Source organism: Phalacrocorax carbo, chromosome 8, assembly GCF_963921805.1.
Source record: "Phalacrocorax carbo chromosome 8, bPhaCar2.1, whole genome shotgun sequence".
In the NCBI taxonomy this organism is placed as follows: Eukaryota; Metazoa; Chordata; class Aves; order Suliformes; family Phalacrocoracidae; genus Phalacrocorax; species Phalacrocorax carbo.
Window position 1 is genome coordinate 46,325,844 of NC_087520.1, and position 21,266 is coordinate 46,347,109.

Below are 21,266 nucleotides of genomic sequence, written 5' to 3' on the forward strand. Positions count from 1 at the left end.
CTGTCCCTAAGCACCACATCTGCATGTCTTCTAAATACCCCCTAGGGATGGTGACTCAAAACAGTTCCCTGGCAGCCTCTTCCAGTGCTTGACAACCCTTCTGGTGAAGAAATTTTTCCTAGTATCCAGTCTAAACCTCCCCTGGCACAACTTGAGGCCATTTCCTCTTGTCCTATCACTAGTAACTTGGGAGAGGAAACCACCTCACTACAACCTCCTTTTGGGTAGCTGTAAAGAGCGATAAGGGTTCCCCTCAGCCTCCTCTTCTCCAGGCTAAACCCCCCCAGCTCCCCCAGCCGCCCCCCAGCACACTTGTGCTCCAGACCCTGCCCCAGCTCCGCTGCCCTTCTCTGGACACGCTCCAGCCCCTCAAGGCCCTTCTTGTCCCGAGGGGCCCAAACCTGAGCCCAGCACTCGAGGCGGGGCCTCCCCAGGGCCGAGCACAGGGGCCCCATCCCTGCCCGGCTCCTGCTGGCCACACCAGTGCTGACACAAGCCCGGGGGCTGGTGGCCTCCTTGGCCACCCGGGCACTGCTGGCTCATGCCCAGCCGCTGTCAGCCAGCACCCCCAGGGCCTTCTCCGCCGGGCACTTCCCAGCCCCTCTGCCCCAGGCCTGGGGCGCTGCCTGGGGTTGGTGTGACCCAAGGGCAGGACCTGGCACTGGGCCTTGTTAAACCTCACACAGCTGGCCTCGGCCCATCGATCCAGCCTGTTCAGGTCCCTCTGCAACACTCCCGCCCAACTTGGTGCCACCTGCAAACTTACTGAGGGCGCACTTGATCCCCTTGTCCAGACCATTGATAAAGATATTAAACAGACTGGCTCCAGTACTGAGCCCTGGGGAACACCACGCCAACAAGATTTAACTCCATTCACCACAACTCTTTGGGCCTGAACATCCAGCCAGTCTTTTACCCAACAAAGAATACCCCTGTCCAAGCCTTGAGCGGCCAGTTTTTCCAGGAGAATGCTGTGGGAAACAGTGTCAAAGGCTTTACTAAAGTCCAGGTAGACAACGTCCACAGCCTTTCCATCATCCACTAAGCGGGTCACCTTGTCATAGAAGGAGATCAGGTTAGTCAAGTAGGACCTGCCTTTCATAAACCTGTGCTGACTGGGCGTGATCACCTGGTTGTCCTGTACACGCTGCATGATGGCACTCAAGATGATCTGCTCCATAACCTTCCCTGACACCAAGGTCAGACTGACGGGCCTGTAGTTTTCTGGATCTTTCTTCTGGCCGTTCTTGTAGATGTGCGTCCCATTTGGTAACTTCCAGTCAACTGGGACCCTCCCTAGTTAGCCAGAACTGCTGATAAATGATGGAAGGTGGTTTGCTAAGTGCTTCTGCCAGCTCCCTCAGTACACTTGGGTGGATCCCATCCAGCCCCATAGACCTGTGTGTGTCTAAGTGGTGTAGCAGGTCACTAACCATTTCCCCTTGGATTATGGGGGCTTCGTTCTACTCTCCGTTCCCATCTTCCAGCTCAGGGGGCTGGGTACCCAGAGAACAACTGGTCTTACTATTAAAGACTGAGGCAAAGAAGGCATTAAGTACCTCAGCCTTCTCCTCATCCTTTGTCACTGGGTTTCCCCTGCATCCAGTAAACGATGGAGATTCTCCTTAGCCCTCCTTTTGTTATTGATGTATTTATAGAAACATTTTTATTGTCTTTTACAGCAGTAGCCAGATTAAGTTCTAGCTGGGCTTTGGCCCTTCTAGTTTTCTCATTTCTCTGCATTAACGTCATGACATCCTGTAGTCCTCCTGAGATTGTAAACTCTCCTTTTTTTCCTGAGTTCAAGCCAAAGCTCTCTGTTCAGCCAGGCCGGTCTTTGGTGACACCAGCTCGTCTTTGGGCACATGGGGATGGCCTGATCCTGTGCCTTTAAGATCTCTGTCTTGAAGAATGTCCAGCCTTCCTGGATGCCTTTGCAATACCATATAGCTAATCTCAAAGGTAGCTTTCACAACGCGTCATCAGCCATCTCCTTTCTCAGTGTTTCCCTTTCAGTTTCTGCAGAAATGTGGTAAAGGGGAGCCAAGACTAATATAATTTGTGGATATTTATAATGACTTCTCAAAGGTACCAGGGATATCATGGGAAGAAGCAAAGCACAAATATTGTTAGCCTAACAAGTGTGTTTGGTGGGGGTGTGATTCTGATGAATGAGACAGAGTCTAGGGTAAGCTGTATCGAAGTTGAACGCAAAGTGAAGAAATGCAGAGAGCAGGCTGAAGGGTGTAAAGCAGCAGGCGTAGGAAGCGATCTTAGCAGTGACATTCTAATGGTTGTCAGACAAGACTATATACATCAAAAGCAAGAAAAGGATATAACAAGGATGCGATAGTGAGAATTAAAAAATAATTTTAGCCATGCCAATGGATCAAGAAGACCAAATTTTAAATACTTTATGCAGAAAGAAGCTGTAGAATTCAGACACAGAAATATATATTCTGAAAAGAAATGTAGGCATTTTTAAAGATTCCTAAGTGTTGGAGTTTACTGTATTCATTGGGGATCTGTTCCAGTATGTGTTTGTCATCAACACTGTAAGTATGCCTTGTGTACAGTTAGAACTTCACCAGCGTTGACTTTCAGCCGTTGATCAGGTCAATCCAGCATAATAAAGCTTAAAGAGCTTTGCATAAGGGGGTGTAGTTCACCGTGAAGTTGTATTTTACACTTAGTTATCTGAAAACAGAATTGTATAAAATGGTGTGTGACAGTGTTGAGTGGAGATACCCAAGCCAGCTCCGGCATTTGAATGGCTTTTTTTCCCCCCAGTATAATTAGCTTCGAGAAGCCACAGCATACAGAAAGAAACTGAATTAATTGGCTCACCTGGAGCAGTGCATAATGCAGCTTTAGCATTTCATGCTTCAAAGCTGTTCTGTGCCAGGCTTTCAGAATATAGCCCCAAATTACCACCTCGCCCAAATGGGCAGGGTGGTTCTGGGCTATGTCCAGATGTGTTCAGATACCCTTTCTCAAAATTCCTGCAAGCAATTCTCTGCGGTTCATGGGGGTAGAGGCCTTTTCTTTCAATAAGGACTCAGTTCTCAAGAATGTGACAACAGCCTCAGATGTAATACAAGAGTGCTAAGCAGCCTCTTAGAGCTCTGAATTCAAGTTGGCATAGGGGAAGCACTTTTTTCTGCCTACGGGTGAAAACAGGCATTTAAATCCATCCTTCTTGACTTCTCTTTTTTTGTCTGCCTAAGAGAATGCTAAGCACATACACACAGACTAACTCATATCACAAGTTACTGATCTGCAGTAGCACAGAGGGAAATGGAGACACACTTCCAAACGTTCAGAGTGACTGAGGCACCTTACCTCAGGCACCTGTGTGTTTTTCTGCTTTGTCATTGCTTACATTTTATGGATCAGTGTATTTTAATTTTTCTCTCATATACAGTGAAATTATAATGGATTAATGGATTAAATACTACCTTTTCCCACTCTGTGGATATGAAGAGGAGTAAACCAGGCTGATTTAGAAAACCCTGTGTCTTTCTAGGATCCTCAGCAGCTTGAGCCTTCGGAAGTTGATGGTGGGGCACAATCGTCTGCAGAGCCTTCCACGTCTTCTAGAACACGTTCCACTGGAGGTGCTGGACCTTCAGCACAACCTGTTGACTCAACTCCCAGAGATGCTCTTTGTCAAGGCTCTGAAGTGAGTGGCAGTAGCGAGCAACTTTTGTCTGCATTAACCTTTGGAACGGTAAAGGCTGATAGTGGCATCTGCATGACTGTCCTTGCAAGATGCCATTTGCATAAGAGATGATGAGGTGTGCACTTTACCAGAAGGTAACTCAGGTGCCATGAGGGAAGTCATTGAGCTGATTAGAGGGAATCAGTCCATGTTACTGTTTAATTACAGGAAAACAGAGGCTTGCCTAACCCAACAGCTTCAGTTGCAACTGTTTCTAAGAGCATCTTACTGCCTGAAGAGATTTGTCTTTGAAAGTAGTGTGTAAATTCATGTGCAAAGGAAAGAAGCAATATAGATTTTCAGATATTACAGTAGAAAGTACATCAGATCATTGGAGAACAGCAAGAGATACCTGTAAAAATGAACAACCTTTCATAACTGTCTATTCAGACGTGAGTCAACCCTTCTTTTAAAGACTGCTTCTACCAGTATTACCCACCCTGTTCACAGGTTCTTCAGTACTCACTGTTTACTGTAAAATGCTGTGTGTATTCACAAGTGCTATATGGTTAATCAGTCATTAGTAGACTCATAAATCTTAATGTGAATAGGGGTGTTACACTGTGTTGTCTGGCCTCCCTGTCTAATGCTGTTGCTCTGTCCACGCTGGCATTTGTATAACTCCCTTTACTGCTGCTAATGGAGTGGTTTAGATAACGTGAAGTCTGATTTTTGCACTTGCTATGGTTAGCCTCAGGTACCTGAATGCATCTGCAAACAGCCTGGAGTCCTTGCCCTCTGCATGTACAGGGGAGGAGAGTCTGAGCATGCTGCAGCTGCTTTACTTGACCAATAATAACCTCACAGATCAATGCATCCCTGTCTTGGTGGGACACCCAAGCCTACGGATCCTGCATCTGGCAAACAACAACCTACAGACTTTCCCTGCAAGGTAAGTAAGTAAGGCTAGTGGGCGAGATAGTGCTCACCAGGAGGATGTCGCCTGCCTTCCTGCGATTGTACGTGAATCAGTGTCAAAGCAAGATGCTCCCCCTGTGGCTTGCTGACAAAAGCCTGCCATTCCTATGCACACACTGAGGAATAGCATGTTAAGGGGGATTGACACAGGGTACTGCTGGCTGCAGTGGTTCCTGTCCTCCTAGTTGTGTGGGGGGGATGGGGTCAGTATTTCTTCACAACTTCAATGCTCCTGGCAGGCAGCTTGCTGTGCTGCATTTTTTCACTTTTCAGTCTTGCCAGAAGACCCTCAGGCTTGTCTGAACTCCTGCCCAATGCAGGTCATATAATTTCATCCATTAATTCATGCACCAGACTTCAAATTAGGAGTTGAAATAGAGATAAGTCTATGCTCAGCCTAAGAACTCAAGAGGCTGGAGACTCCCATGTATTCCTACTAAGTTATTCTAATTGCTCTCAATTATATGAGCCTGCATCTTTTTTTTTCAGTTAGAATTATTTATCTGCTTCTTTTTACCATTGTATCATGCTGTCTTTTCAGTATTAAAACTACAATAGTATCAGGCATCTTTTTTTGTGATGCAGTTGATCGGCTAGAGGAAAGGAATGTAATCGAGAGGGACATTGACAGGCTTGAGGAGTGGGCCCATGTGAACCTCCTGGGGTTCAACAAGGCCAAGTGCAAGCTCCTGCACCTGGGTCAGGGAAATTCCCAGTAACAGTACAGCCTGGAGGAGGAATGGATTGAGAGCAGCCCTGTGGAGAAAGACTTGGGAATACTGGTGCATGAAAAACTGGACAGGAGCTGGCAACATGCGCTCGCAGCCCAGAAAGCCAATCGTATCCTGGGCTGCATGAGAAGTAGTGTGGCCTGCAGGTGGAGGGAGGGGATTCCGCCCCTCTACTCCACTCTCATTAGGCCCCACCTGGAGCACTGCATCCAGCTCCGGGGTGCCCAGTACAAGAAGGAGGTGGACCTGTTAGAGCAGGTCCAGAGGTGGGCCACGGAAATGGTCAGGTGCCGCGAACACCTCTCCTATGACAGAACACTGAGAGAGCTGGGGCCGTTCAGCCTGGAGAAGGGAAGGCTCCGGGGAGACCTCGTTGCGGCCTTTCGATATACAAAAGGGGCTTATAAGGAAGGTGCAGAGAGCCTTACTGTAGTGACAGGACATGGGGCAACGGTTTTAAACTGAAAGAGGGTAGATTTAGACGGGACATAGGAAGAAATGTTTTACGCTGAGGGTGGTGAGGCACTGGAACAGGTTGCCCCGAGAAGTTGTGGATGCCCCATCCCTGGAAGCGTTCAAGGCCAGGTTGGACAGGGCTTTGAGCAAGCCGGTCTAGTGGAAAGTGTCCTTGCCCGTGGCAGGGGATTTGGAACTAGGTGATCTTTAGAGGTCCCTTCCAACCCAAACTGTTCTGTGATTCTATGATCTTCCAAGCATAGCATAAGAAGACTTCAGATGTCTATGCACCATGATAAATACACTCAGCTTTTTAGTTTCTTAGTGTGTGGGGAGGGTTCCTCTGAACCCTTTCCAAATTCTCTGTGCTTTTGTGACTATGAAGACAGCAGAACTTGGACATTGCTCTATTGAAAATCACAAGCAGATAATGTTGGTTGTGAGCATCTACTTGAGTCCCCTTCTGGTGGCATCTTTATTCACTGTTCTCTTCTGAGTACCTGTTCATCCAACTCAAGCCTTTTTCAGAGCCATATCTCTGAGGATTGTTTTGCCTCTAACTGTGACTTGTACAAGTTCCTTTGTGCGTAACATTACTTCGCTAATTTAAATCACATACTCTTAAGGAAAGTTCATGTTACCAAATAGTTCATATTACTATATGTTGAAACTGAGATTCCACCATATTTTTTATCTGCAAATTTTACTAAGTATAATTAGGTGAGTGTGTATATGTTTTCCTTATTAATCACTGATCTATTGACCATCACTGAATCAAAAGTGCCTCCCCACAGAACCCTACTAGAAGGACCTACAATGAATTCTTAATTTGTTATTACTTTTCGGTATCTTCTGCAATCCACTTTTGGGGTATCAAATATATCTTGTTTGGAATATAGTGGAGAGCTAGTGCTATACTGTTAGTCTTCTGTGTCAGCTTAATCTGTATTCTCATAAAAACCAGCAAATTCTGTTACATTAGCACAAAAATCTAAGGGTTTTTTTGTATTAATTATGTCAGCACAACTAATTCAATACTGATTGCACCTATGCAAGCTTTGCCATGATTTTTCCTGGTACTGGTCAGGTTGAACAACCACTTTCATGTAAATCTGTTTATTTCTACAAAGTACACTGAAAACAGCTTAGCTTTTTTGCCAGTTTTAAAATTAAGACACTACAGTCTTCTGCTTCAGTGCTTTAGAAGTCAGGGTGAAGGGATCTGTCTTTTGTATAAATCCAAGCCAAGCTTGAGGACCCTGAGCTCTTACTAGAGCATCTCAGGACTCCTGGTCTCCTATCAGTAAATAAGAAATGTAGCTCAAAGGGCAGTGTCTATGGATACCTTATCTGCAGATTCAGAAAGCGACAAGTTCTTGCCTACAAGTATTATTTTGTTTCCCTTTCAGCAAACTCAGTAAGCTGGAGCACTTGGAAGAGCTGAATCTGAGTGGCAACAAACTGAAAACAATTCCCACAACAGTGGCAAACTGCAAGCTACTTCATACGCTCATTGCACACTCCAATGAAATCAGCATCTTTCCAGAGATCCTGCATTTGCCCTGTATTCAGGTATTCTTATGGAGAAGGTAAAGAGGTACCAGGGGAAAGTTTGGGTTGGAGAATGAAGAGTAACTGCTGGGAGAGGAACTGTAGATCCCAGCAATTTTGCTTGATCAACCCGAGAAGAGGGCACAGAATATGCATGTTAGATTTGTTGCCTTTCAGAGTTGATCAAAGATGGCTCATCTCTCATTTATCTTTACCATCTGACTCTGACTTGGTGTATTTCTGGTTTACCGTTTGAGATGGTAGGGAGTGTTATATAGGTAGGCAGGTTTGTATATATATATAGGCCTTCTATTACCTTTAGTGTGACCTAGTCTTTCAGTATTGGACTCCTGGATATTGCGGGTTATCAGTATTTTCTGCTTATAAATCATTCTTCTACTATATAGGCCAGACCCATTTGCATGGCCTGTTTGTGGGATACAATCAGTAGTGGGTCCTATGATGTTTGGAAGGAGCACTGAAGGAACATCACAAGAGGGAACAGAATATTTTCTTTGTCATTGTGCCTTTTTTTTTGATACTGCAGTTTGTGGACTTGAGCTGCAATGAGTTAACTGAAATCCTAATCCCTGAGGCACTGCCAGGTGCCTTACAAGAGTTGGACCTGAGCGGGAACACAAACCTGGTGCTAGAACACAAGACACTGGACATCTTCAGGTGAGCTGTGGAGATGTCAATCCAGTAGTGACCTGCACGGGGAAGGGTTACCCTTTCCAGGAGGGGAAATGGGATAGTAAAGTGTGTATCACAGCACTGCATAATGTTATTATGTTCCCTGCCTGAAGCTTTCTGCCTTGTAGGAAGGGAAAAGTCTGAGTCCAAATCATCAGGGCAAGGAATTTCTCAGGTGGTATGAAGTTCTCCCAGGTGCCTCTGGCGTAAGCAGCCAGACTTCTCCAGAAGGTCAAGGCTTTAACTCCTCTCCTTGGTGCAGTTCTTGCCACAGACTGCTGTCTAAAGCTCCAGACTGGACAAGGTACTTTGGCCACAAGCTGTTCAGCAGGGTCTAGGAGAGAATGACTTCTGTTCTTCTCTCTCTGTAGTCACATTACCACACTGAAGATTGATGCTAAGCCCTCCCTCACGGCAGACTCAGCACTCACTTCTACCTTCTGGAGTCACGGAGTAGCTGAGTTGGCGGGCCAAAGAAATAAGTGAGTATTGTGGTCTGCTGGATGCTGACACTTCGTCTTCTCAGGGTGCTAGATGGGGTGTGCTGCTAAGCACCCAGGCAGACTTGTTTTGCTCAAGAGCTCATCCGTCCCTTTGTCTCTCCAGATCTCTTGCTAAGTCTTGGTAACTCAAGCCTGCATGTTGTCTTTACCCTCAGTTTTCACGTTTATCCTGGGATGCTTGGACTTTGCTTCCCACCCTAGCGGAGATGCTTTTTCTTTCTCTCGTCTGTGCCTATTGTGCTGTCCTGAGTGTGGCCAAGGGGAGTTTGGGAGTGCCAATAATAAACTGCAGCTATACATCTCATGGGGCAGTAAAAGTAGGGGCAGTGGCTTTGCTGCCCTCTGAGAACATCGCTCACGGCAAGGTGCTGATGGTTGTGGGTTTTGGGACCATATAATCTTTTGAAACACATTAACTTTGCTTGTATGCTTTTCTGACAGGCTGTGTGTGTCATCCCTGGCACTGGGGAGCTTTGCAGAAGGGGTGGAGGCTGTGTATGGCATGTTTGATGGTGATAAGAATGAGGAGCTGCCACGCTTGCTGCAGTGCACCATGGCCGATGTGCTCCTGGAGGAGGTACAGCAGTCAGACACCATGTTCATGTCCAACACCTTCTTGGTCTCCCACAGGTAGGACAGTGAGCAAGCTGGTCCTGGTGGGACCTGCATAGGTATATCACTTAATGCGTTAGGTGGGGTGAGGCAGCCCTCCAGAATGCCTGTCACTGGAGTCTGGAGCCTTCCTACACCTTCTCCTCCAACAGGAAGCTGGGCATGGCTGGGCAGAAGCTGGGTTCCTCTGCTGTCCTTTGCTATATTCGTCATGATGTGGCTGATCCAGCCAGCAATTTTTGTCTGACGGTGGCCAACGTGGGGACGTGCCAAGCCATTCTGTGCCGAAGTGGAAAACCACTGCCTCTCTGCAGAGTCTTCAGCCTTGAACAATGTTCAGAAGAAGTCAAGAGAGTCAAGGAGCAAAAAGCCATTATAACAGAGGTTGGTTTGGACCTTCTTCACTTCAGCTTCCAGCCTCCCGTAAAAGCGGGGTACAAATACATGCCTGCACAGTACTACAGGGGAGAGGATGGCATGAAGGTGTTTGAGTGACTTGTCTGTTGCTTCCTGCTCTGCTCCTCTTGCTGATTAGCTATTCAGAATGGTGCGTTCATAGAACTTCAGGTACAGAATGCCAAGGATGGCTTGAGGAGAGAGGGAGGAAAGAAAATAGGTGTGGAGCTAGAGGAGGGGAGGTCCATAATACTGTGCATGACTTCTGTGAGTGTGGAGAGGAGCCACTGAAGAACAGAACAGGTCCTGGGAAGTCATCTTGTCTCAAAACCCACAAAATATCTTTGGAGTTTCTTGAAAAGTATGACTCAAGTTACCTCTCTTTGGGTTTCTTCCATGTTTTACTCAGTGAAGGCAGACGATTAGTGGCCCTTGAGACATGCCACTCAACATGGATATAAAGTATATTGCTGGTAAAAATTTTAACACAAAAAAGACAGAAGTGTCCATTGTTTTTATGCGAGAGTATTAAAATTATTTCTGGAGGAGTCTCTAAAGGTTAACTTTCTAAAAACTTGGAAAAAACAGGGAAGTTCCAAAGAACTGGAAAATGTCATTGGTGAAGATCTGAGAAATCTGTGCCAGTCATATTAGTTTTATGCTCAGTGGGTCTTTTAAAAAGTATCAGGTTATTTGTTAAAAGTGTTTATGACGGGTAATCTGTTAATGTGTTACAGCTCTGCAAGGTGCTATATTCCATAGCACTCTGAGTAAAATTAACGTGCTACATGGATTCTACAGTTAAATGGTTCAAAAACTGGCTGATGAATAGATGATGAAAAATAAAAGTGAAATCATTGTCTAAAGGAGACTTCCCTGAATGTGTCCTCTGCTCGCTTTTAATACTTAGCAGCAGCAGCAGCAATGTTTAACACCCAGAGGATACGGAAATTAAGAATACTGAAATTAAATTCAAAATACTGGGGAAGCTGTGTACTCTTCATAGTCACATACATATACACACACACATATACAAGTCAATATGGACTGACTTGGAAAAGGGATTGAGGGCTACAGGCAATTTGCTGTCCGGGAGACTAGTGCCAGGCTGGCCAGGGGACTATCTAGCAGGAACAGGGAGGAGGTAGTACCTCCAGGTTACAGCAGTAGTGTGAGATACCTACTTGTTCTTTTCATCCTCAGGATGTAGTGTCCACACTTCAGAATGCAGTTACATGTTAATAAAGAGGGAAATAGTCCAGAAAATACACAGAAATTACTTAATGTCTGGATTATCTGCCTTGCAATGAGAAAGTAAAAAGCCACTAACTCAGTCATACTGAAAAAATACTTTTTGTGGAAGACTCATGAGTGAGATTCTCTGCTCAATGTGCTGCAGGTAGTCTAGCTGCACATTTCAGAGTAGTTTGCTGTCATTCTTCACAATGAGACAAAAAGTCTTGTGGGATAAAAGTGGTTTATTGCCAGCAGGGCTGATGAGTGTACCTGATGATCAGGTGCAGTGAATGCCTTTGCTGTGGTACCTCGACCTAGATCCCTTTCTTCTATACTGTAGCTGTGCAATGGCATTTCTCAAGGCTCCAAACCAGTATATGGGCATGGGAAGGGCTGCCCTCCAAATGACCTAATAGCAGATCTAATGCTACTGCCTTTCTCTCTTGTCTGCAGGACAATAAGGTCAATGGTGTGACTTGCTGCACTCGGATGCTGGGCTGCACATACCTGCATCCTTGGATCCTGCCTAAACCACATGTCAGTTCCATTCCACTGACTGTACAAGATGAGCTGCTACTTCTAGGGAACAAAGCTCTCTGGGAACACCTCTCTTACACTGAGGCTGTCTCAGCCGTGCGCCACCTACACGACCCACTAGCTGCTGCGAAGAAACTCTGCACTTTAGCCCAAAGCTATGGTTGCCAAGACAATGTAGGTGCAATGGTGGTGTGTCTGAACATCAGTGAGGACAACTGCACATGTGAGATGCATGGCCTCACTCTGCCAGGTCCTGGGGGATTTAGTTCCACCACCACCAAGCCAGCAACGCCTTCATCTAGCAGTGGAATTGCTTCAGAGTTCAGCAGTGAACTGTCTGCTTCTGAGGTTAGCAGTGAGGTGGGCTCTACTGCTTCAGATGAACACAACGCTGTTGGTCTTGACAGCACCTTGCTACCGCGACAAGAGCGACGCTGCAGCCTACATCCTGTGCCCCCCTCAGGCATCTTTCAGCGCCAGCCTTCCAGTGCCACCTTCTCGAGCAACCAGTCTGACAATGGTCTGGATAGCGATGATGAGCAGCCTGTAGAAGGTGTGATGACAAATGGCAGTAAAGTGGAGGTAGAGGTGGACATACACTGCTGTAAAGGAAAGGGCCTGGAGTTTGAACCTCCTGCTGCAGAGTACAGCTCCTCTGCTCCAGGGCCAGAGGATGACTCTGGGCTTGTCCTCATCATTCAGAGACAGAACAGTGTAAACAGCAACACTGTGCAGAGAGGGGTCAAGGAAAAGTGTGAACTGCAAAAATCTTTTTCCACATGCTGTCTCTATGGAAAGAAGCTTTCCAATGGCTCCATAGTGCCCTTGGAGGAGAGCCTCAACCTCATTGAAGTGGCCACAGAGGCACCCAAGAAGAAGACAGGCTATTTTGCTGCTCCGTCCCAGATGGAGCCCGAGGATCAATTTGTGGTGCCACCTGATCTGGAGGAGGAAGTGAAGGAACAAATGAAGCAGCACCAGGAGAATGGAGCAGATCAGGAAAAGAAAGAGGAACATACAGCAGCTCTGCCAGAGGAGTTTGACACAGCTTTGTAACCCTACAAGTACTGCTCCCACGTTGTCTGCCCCAGGAAGCTCTGTCCTATAAGGGCTGTCTTGCCCTCCAAGGGATCTGGGAGCTGGGATCTGCAAGGAGTACAGGCATCTGCAGCTTCCTTAGTGGAGTCAAGGAAGAATTGGGAGTGCTAAGGTCCGGGCTGTCCACTTTTCACTGTAGTCTCAGTTGTTCCGTGAGCACTCAGACCAGAAGCTGAGCTCTGTGTTAGGGACTGTCTGGAAATTGTGCAAGCACTAGGAAGAAGGCAGTGTTCCAACACCTGCATGTAACTCCTTGAACCCTGAGGTTCTGCAGGAAAGGGGCTGACATATGTGGGTGGGGGCGGTGAGGAGGCTGCCGAGGGGGCAATGTTCAGTGTTTGGAGTCCTGTGAATATTTCTGATGCAGCCCTCCCTGGGCCCCAGCACCTGCCTTTGTTATTCCTTGAAAGAATACAGCCAGTTGCAATGAAGCTGACCCAAGAATGGTTTCCTACGTTAATTGCAAGCACTTTTATTGATTGCACTTAAGCTGTTCTGCTCCCCTTCAGCCCAGCACTTTATTATTTAGGGTTAGGGGAGAGAGCACTCCACAACAGGTGTGGTGGGGGCTTTTCCTAATGGATGTTAGGGCAGTAGAAGACTCAGGGTACCAGTGTTCTGATGAGCTCTGGTGCAGGGATCAGCCTCTGCAGGATAAGAAAATACACAGCTGAGTGATAAGCAGGTGCCTACTGATGCATTTTACATGGAGCATAGGAAAGATCAGCTCTGAACTGTTTGACTAAGGTAATGTGTAGAGCTAGTGCCTCTAGCTACAGAGCACAGACCCAGCTCAGCAACAGCTTGGCCAACTCCATCATGAATGCTTCACAGTAGAGGCTTCCTGTATCCAAAAGACATGGGATGAAACCTGGAGCTCATGCTTGTTTCAGTGAGGTACTCAGTCTAAGAAGAAACCAGATTGAAAGCAGTGGTATGCCAGTCTAAGGGTAGCGAGCAGCAGGGCTGCCCTTCATATGCTGGGGAAGCATTCAGTGCTCTGTTCCACCAACAAACCTCTGCACTGTTGGCTACAGCATCTTTGCTTGCCTCTGAAAACAGGAGTCATTCCAAACCCACAGCAACGTGCATTTCATGGTACATGCCCGATTTGGCCACAAACAAGGTGAAAGCATACTTGTTTCTGCTTCTTAGCTTTCAATGCAAATGGAAAAATAAAACTTTTTCACTGCAAAACATCTTTATCAGCCCTGGAAAAGATGTTTAAAACAGTCTCACTATGGTGAATGGGCCCATCAGCGCTCAGCAGATGCACTGTGTTCCCATTAGGATTTTTGGTGCAGGGTGTAAGCTGGCTGCCCATGTCATCATCTTGAGTGAGGGTTGTGAAAAGACCACTGCCCCTGTAGTGTGCAGATCTGTCTTCCTTAGCTGGCAGAGGGCTGGACAGCAGCTGCCTCAGTCATGGTGGTGCAATAATCCCGACTGTCATGTGGGCTAGTGCCTTTATTAATTATATTTAGGAAGAAAACTTGAAAGTTCCTTCTCAAGAGCTCCAAGGGGCTTGAGTTGTATATTTTTGGATCAAATTCAGGCCTTGCTCAGAAGGAAATACTGTGCAGACTACTTGTGGGATTCTGTCAGTATAGATCTTTTGACAAAATCTAACAGTTTTACTGAGATTTCAAAGCACCTTGAATTTCTTCTCACTAGGGAAAAAGATGTATTTTTACCATACATGAGAGTGCAACATTTTAGGATATACCTTGTGCTAGTTACAATGTAATCATGAAACACCCCGACTTTTTCCAAAGTTTAGTCTCACAAATTTTGGCTGTTTAAATGCCTGTTTCATTTGGAAATGGAGATAAAAGCTAGTTCTCAGAATCGCAGAAACAACAGCATTTGGATCCCTTAGGCAGAGTAACAACAGGAGAAAGGATTCGAAAACTAAACCCCAAACCTTTCGTGTTCTCTTTGTATAAGTATGCAGAAAAGGCACATCCCAATGTATTTGACTGTAACTTTTAATTCTGTCACTAGTGATTATTTTACCAAATGTCTGTGCCCAGCCCTACACTTTGATACCTGACAGGGCTGCAAAGCAGCCTCTGTTCAGTATGGGACTGATGCAGAAATACATTCTTCTTTCTGAATAAGACTGTGACAAATCTTGCACTAGGAGAGTGGCAGATGTTGATGCAAATCAGGTCTCTATTTCTTGCACTGATGTGGAAAATCCAGTGTGTCCTTGGCAGTCTGAACCAGTGGCATTGCATGGAGAGTTGGCACTGCCACGGGGAGTTAGTCGTGAACGGCTCTACCTAGCTCAACAGGGAAGAGCTAAGTAAAATAAAGTTCTGCAGTGGAGCATGCAGATTTCTGAGCTGTTCCTTTTCATGGTAGTGGCAGAATGGAATGCCAGGAATTCCTACTTAGCCTTTTTCTTCACTGCTGTTTCTGGGTTTGAAGCAGAAAGCCAGCTCCTATTTTCTATGGGCGTGAACTGTCGTGGCAGAACAAGGCTTGTTCTCTTACAGTAGGTAGTAGAGCCCATGGCTTTCTCTGCTTAAGCTGCTATTATGAACTGTTTGTCCTACTCTGGGTAGCACAGTCTGAGTGCTTCCCTGCACCACCACCTTTTGTTCTCCTGCCTCCCTAGAGGCAGCAAGCTCTTCCTTTGTTCTCCTCACCTTACTTATTAACACAACCTTAGATTTCAAGCTCCCTGGGAGCACTGCTGTAGTGGAACAGGTATGAACGGGCAAGTCTAGTGAAGGACTCATAGTAGGGGATAGAAACTGTTTTCCCAGTTCTCTTCCTGTTCTCCTCTAATCTCGTCCCTGATTGTTGTATGTGATTCTTGCACAGATACATCATCTCCACAGAACCACATCACTAAGAATGTCCCATTCATTAACAGACTTGCTATTCAGGAGAGGTTCCCAGCTTGGGGTCATCAGGCTCTCTTGTCCCTGCTGAGCAATGCCAGACCTGCCATGCTGCATGCGGCCACAATCAAGTTAGGCTGGTGAGTTGGTTTGTCCATCTCTTCGGTAATTCTGGCTCTGCTGATGTGCATGCTTGCTGAGAACAGGTACTCTAAAGGCACTGACCTGTCTGCCCTGTCCTGTCCAGAAAGGCTTCTTCAAAAGGAACCCATGAAGGTTATATTTAGCGATGAGTAGTTGGGGCCCAAGTGTTAAGGATAAGGGATATCCTCCAAGTTGCTCCCAGCACCAGGAACAGGCCTGGTGGAGGCAGCACCACAGATTGCCAGGACCTGATCAGAATTCTCAGCTAGATGGGAGGGTAAAATATTGTTCCAAGAAGGAGCAAGTATTTCCCTTTCTTGGGGATACGCTGCTGTGAGGCCTGAAATCCTTCTCCCATTACACAGGATGTTCAGCCATACCTACAGCCCTTGGACTTGAGTTTCTGCACTCCTTCCAGATGGTGGTAGCTTTCATGTCACTTGCCAAAGGCCGCCTTCAGGCAATAGGTTCACCTCTTTGGTTTTGTGCAGTTGTTGTCTGCTGTTCCATTGCTTTCTGAAGACTCACGTGTATTTTTTTCCTTTTTTTCACACTTTAAAATGTTACCTTTTTTTTGACACATACAACCCAGCATGTTAAAGAAATATTGCAGCGCACTGTTTATTAATCTTTTTTTCATATTTTGTTTTAAAAAGGGGAATATCTTCTGTATTCCACTCCAGCATGCATCTATAATAATCCCCATTTTTATTGTGTATGGGAGTAGGCTGTCCAATGAATGCGCCTTCAGCACTGTGGCCTATGTTTGTATTGCTTTGGAGGGGCAAATAAGATTGCTGGAAAACACTATTCCATTGATTCTTTATTCACGTGTATAGAGCAGTCCAGGAAGGAAGAGTATTTTTGCATCAACTTTTCAGCTGACTTAGCAATAAAGATTTTTACTTTCATCTAACAATATATTCTGATTCCGTTACTGTGCTGGAGGGAATTTGTACAATATCCTAGTCAAACGTAGCTATGGCTAGCAGTAGCTGTGCTGTAGGATCACCTTTGTTGAGCTCTGCGTGCTGCTTCACTTACCCGCCTTCCGTACAAAAGCTACTTGCAGAACACCGTGAGGGTGGAATTCATAATACCAATTATTAGGCAGCTTTCTGCATCCTGCCAGAGGAATCCTGTGGTGTGAACTTGCTCTAAATAGTACAGTACAGCTCTCTAGAAGTAGCTGCAGCAAGCAGCAAATACAGAATCACTGGAAGAAACAGGACCGCAGTGGACTGTCCACATGAATTCCTGCACTGAAACACTCAGTGCACCTAGCTCCTAAAAGGGAGGAGAAATGAAACCCCAGAGCACCTGGTGTGTTCCTACTTAGCATGTTTTACTTTTGTATCTCTAGTTCCAGCAATGTTCATGGGTTTGGTAATTGTGAGGATTTTGTCAGTGGTGCTACTGAAACTGGAGATATATCCAAGACAAAGCATGTTTCTGGTATGTTTAGTTTGGGGTTTTGGGTTTTGTTTTTTTTTTAGTATGGATAGAACTGGTCTGAGACCAGTGGTGGTTCCATCTTCATATGGACAACACACATAGTGGGCACTGCTCTGAAGTGACATTTCATTCTGAGGCACGATTGCGTGATTCTAGTGCTATTTTTCTTTTCCCTGTTACTTTTTTACAGGAAACTTAACCTTTTTTTTAATAAATAATACAAAAGCAGCATCTCATTTCCCCAACTTATATGTTAAAAATGTATTTTGAAAACACTATACTTCTATCTTAAACCACCTGTTTGAGCTCTTAAACCTTTTGTCTATTATTCCAACTCAGGGCATCTTTTAAGCAAAACTGTTGTAGACAAGTTCTACAAAAGACCATTTCTTACAAATGTGCCCTCTCTAGGGGAGTTTGAAAACGCATTGTGCCACAAATTAGACTGTGAGCGTATTAATCATCTTGGAAGTTTCAGGAATCTGATGGCGCTATAAATGTTACGTTCAAACTGCCCTGTTAGTTCCAAGAGACCTACAAGAAAGCAGTAATTAGCTGCCACAACCATGGGCCTCGATCATTTGTTTTTAAGTGCTCTGTTCTCTGTGAACAGTCACATGCCCTTTGTAAACACAGTTTCAGCTACAGAAAGCTGTTCATTAGCAGAAGCATGTACTAGCAGTGCTTCTACCAAGACCGTGCTGGAGGAGAACAAGACACCAGACGGGGTAGAAAGGCTACCTGTGGAGCAGGCAGCTTGCTAGTCAACTACGCAAGGACAGTCACTCCCTACTATGAGGCAGATGAAGACAAGTCATCAGACTAACTTTGTGTCCATTAATAATTCAATAATGCAAATTCGGGCTAGGAAAAGCTTGACTCTACTATATTTAGAGCTATAGTCTCTCATGGTGTGTTCTGCTGCAGCATTAGGGATGCACTGCCCAGAAGCAAGGGAAAGCATACTGCTTCGTCTCAGTAAGGCTGGAAAAAATCATGACCATTACTGGAGCAGAGGAATCATTCTAAAGCTCGTATAATTGTACCGGCTTCTGCTTCTGTTTGAGAACTGTTCTGTACGCCCTGACAGCTAGGCCTGCACTGAGCAGGTATGCTATGACAGCAATGCAGCCTGAGAGGCCAACGGCAATCTCTGCCCCATGCGGGCTGCACCTGAAGCCCTGATAGCCTTTGCTTTGATAAAGCTGCTCTCTCTCTTTGCACACTGATGAACTATAAACCCCCAGCAGAAAATGGAAGAAATAGTACAGAGCAGGCAATATGCCAATTGCAATCATTACATCCAGGATGCATTCAAGTACCAGCCATGCTGGGAAACGCCACGGTAACCGTAGAACACCAACTAAAATAAGAATGCAAGAGAAGACCAGGAGACACCCTCCCACAGCCACTGCTGCCCTTGCAATTGGCAGCTTTAGTAGGTAGAAACGCTGGTCAAGCCGCTGGGCTTTCTCCCCGTCTGCTCCGCTAAAGCCACTGTAAGCCCCGCCGTACTGGTAGTAGTAGATGCCCCCCAGGCTGGGAAGGCCCGTGTAGCCTCCCGTCTCGCTGCAGGACACGGAGCCGCAGACCAGGATCAGCACGGCGAGGAGCGCTTCCACCACCCGGCAGCAGGCTGGAAGAGGAAAGGCCAAGGTGGGTGTGCGGCCGGGGCGGGGGGCCGCCGAGCCCGGGCGCTCCGCCGGGCAGGACGGAGCCTCTCACCGGGACGGGCGACGGGGCCCCGGAGGGGAAGCCGGGCCGGGCACTCTGTCTCCGCGGGACAAAGGAAGCAGCTCCCGCAGCCACCGCGGCGGCCCCGCGACCCCCTCCCGCCCCGCTCACCCCTGCCCGTGCACAGGTACCGGCAGCGACGGCACTCCGGCGGTCCCGGCGCGGCGGCGCGGCTTCCCGGCGGCCCCTCGGGCGCTGCTCCGGGCACGGCCCTGGGGTGAGACGGCGGCGGGGATATCAGCGGCCCGCCCGAGCCCCTCATAGCCCCCTGCCCGCTCCTCCGAGCCCCTCATGGCCCCCAGTCCCGCGCCATCGAGCCCCGTCCTGTCCCGTCCCCCGCCCGACCGCCTCGTGGCCGCCTGCCCGCCCCTCCGAGAGCCTCATGGCTCCGCCGCCCAAGGCCCTCATAGCCCCCCCCCGCCCGGCCCTCCGAGCCCCTCATGGCCCCCCGCCCCGCCCCGCCGAGCCCCGCCCGGGCCCCTCCCGCCCGCCCGCCGAGCCGAGCCCAGCCCCGTCCTGTCCCGTCCCCTGCCGAAGCCGCTGGTGGCCGGCTGCCCGCCGCTGCCCCTCACCGCCCGCCCGCCCCGCTGCGGCGCGTCTGCGGCGCGCAGGGGCTGCTGCTCCGCTCCGCCATGGCCCGGCGTGGCCCCGCTCCTCCGGCGCTGGGGGCGGAGGGCCGGGGCGCCCGACTCGGGGCTGTTACCGGCGCGGTGTCCCCTCAGCCTGGGGCTCGCCTCAGCCTGCCGGGGTCGTCCCAGGGGCGGTGAATGGCTCCGGCCGGGGCCGGGCCCTGCCCCGCCTAAGGGAGGTGTTGGGGCACGTCGCGGTCCGCTCCCCTCGGCACCTGTTCACAGACCTGTTGTCCACGGGTGTGTCCACTCCCTTTCCGTTCACACGGAACGGAACCGTCCCCACAACCTCTTGTGGCGACAAGGTCCTGAAGTTCCCCACCTGCCGTATAACAAGTTCTTGTTTGTACCTATTGGAAACTGAGCACCGACTAATTTCCACAAATGCCTCTTTTTCCTGTGCTGTGGTTTTTGGCGAGAGTGTTCTGCATTCAGCTTTTCTGCCACCTCGTATCCCTGTAAACCTCAGTCCCGCATCTCTGTTCCCTCCTCAAACCCAGATCCCACCCTTTTTCGTCTCTCCTCACACAGCAGTGGCACCATTCCCTTTGTTGTATCAGTCGCCCTTCTCTGGGCCTTCCCTAGCTCCCCTAAATCTATATTGCGATGCAGTGACTAGACCTCCACACAGCACTCAAGACCCAAGCACACGAGGGTTTTCTATCATAGCAGAATGACTGCCTCTGCCTTGTCCTGTGCTTCTACTGGCAAGGCACAGCATTTTTTTGCTTCTCCAGCTGCACTGGCATGCAGAGCCTGTTTCTCCAGATGACAGTCATCTACACCTCGGGATCTGTCCTGCAGTGCAACTGCCGGGTTCCAGTTCAGGACTTTGCAGGCCACATTCAGGTAATTTTCTTTAGATGCGTTACCTTATATTTATCCATACAGAACCAAATAGATCTCTTCTGTGTCATTTTGCTGGAGGCTGCTTCAGACAATATGACGTGACCTTTTTACTGTCTGCCCCATTTCCATGCACAATAATGTCCTGCTGCCCAGTGGGACTGGCTGCCATCCCATCCCAGGAGGTTGCTGAGCACAGCCGTCACCTTCCAGCAGAGGAGGCAATTAATTGCTCCTTTGTTCATTGGTGGTTGATGGACTGAAGGCAAGTGCCCAAAATCTCACCCATGCACAAATGTCAGCATTTCTCAGGGCTGGTAAGGGCAGAGCTGATTCAGAAAAGGCTGTGTGTCATGGGAAAAAAATAAACAGCAGGACAATTGGGAAACATGGAGAGGAGCACAGAAAACTCCACAGCCAGAGGGAATGCTTTTATCCAAGAGTTTGACCAAAAGTCACACGGAAAAGCTTTAGCATTGCAAAGAAATACTTTCGCTGAATTTAGGAAAACAGAGACTATCAGGGAAATAGGGTTACACCATGAGGTCTCAGACACAGTGCCTGAATATGTTCCCCGAGAGGTCCAAATTTGTCACTAAGATGCAGAAATACATTTCATCCATCTGTAAGATTGGTGTCAACAGTAAGATTGCTTCACCCTTCTGTCCTTGCAAGAGCAACAGCATCAACCCTGTAGATTGATAGCGTGAGAAGCCTATAAACTCCAGTACTTCCACACCTCAGCACTGTAGGAAACCACTCTCCTCAACATTTCACCTGACTCCACAAATGACAGGAGATCTGAAAACTCATCTTAAAATTGACTTAGTTTGGGGTTAAGAGAGAAGCAAAACAAAAGAACTCTTTATTCAACCCCAGTTCAGAGGGAACAGGAGTTGGATGGTAAGTTGGGAAATGGGGAGACCACAGGGAGCTGAGGATGAGGGCTCTGGAAACAGTGCAGGTGCTCAGCGGTGAGGCTGTTACATGCACCTTTTGGTGTGCATATGTTGCATCACTCATGTTCATGTGCCAGAACCCAGGCCTCCTTGCTGCCATGCATAGGATGAGCTTAAAAGCTTTAGCAACCCTTAGTATAATTTTAGGATCATGGGCCATGCCATTTTGCTTAGTAGAGCATTTAACTGCCATGA

General features: G+C 47.7%; 2 protein-coding genes across 5 annotated transcripts in view; one reads left to right on the forward strand and one right to left on the reverse strand.

Moving 5' to 3' along the window:
* PHLPP2 (PH domain and leucine rich repeat protein phosphatase 2) overlaps nt 1-17,111 on the forward strand; it is a 42,947-nt gene extending 25,836 nt beyond the window's left edge. For all 3 annotated transcript variants that reach the window (XM_064459910.1, XM_064459909.1, XM_064459908.1), the window contains 8 exons: nt 3,527-3,682; nt 4,413-4,613; nt 7,236-7,398; nt 7,925-8,055; nt 8,442-8,552; nt 9,015-9,203; nt 9,338-9,569; nt 11,271-17,111. In XM_064459910.1, the coding sequence (XP_064315980.1) occupies nt 3,527-3,682; nt 4,413-4,613; nt 7,236-7,398; nt 7,925-8,055; nt 8,442-8,552; nt 9,015-9,203; nt 9,338-9,569; nt 11,271-12,410 (2,323 nt within the window). In that variant the 3' untranslated portion in view covers nt 12,411-17,111. The remainder of the gene's footprint in view (nt 1-3,526; nt 3,683-4,412; nt 4,614-7,235; nt 7,399-7,924; nt 8,056-8,441; nt 8,553-9,014; nt 9,204-9,337; nt 9,570-11,270) is intronic.
* Nucleotides 17,112-17,136: 25 nt separating this feature from the next.
* MARVELD3 (MARVEL domain containing 3) lies at nt 17,137-19,708 on the reverse strand. 2 transcript variants are annotated; one of them, XM_064459913.1, is made up of 4 exons: nt 19,617-19,708; nt 19,210-19,481; nt 18,749-18,849; nt 17,137-18,539 (listed from the first exon to the last, which is right to left on the reverse strand). In XM_064459913.1, the coding sequence occupies exons 2-4, from the start codon at nt 19,269-19,271 to the stop codon at nt 17,929-17,931; spliced, it is 774 nt and encodes a 257-aa protein (XP_064315983.1). In that variant the 5' UTR covers nt 19,272-19,481; nt 19,617-19,708; the 3' UTR covers nt 17,137-17,928. The 2 variants fall into 2 exon arrangements, with proteins under 2 accessions (XP_064315983.1, XP_064315982.1); XM_064459912.1 differs by lacking the exon at nt 19,617-19,708 and having other exon boundaries at nt 19,210-19,487.
* Between the last annotated feature and the right edge of the window lie 1,558 nt (nt 19,709-21,266).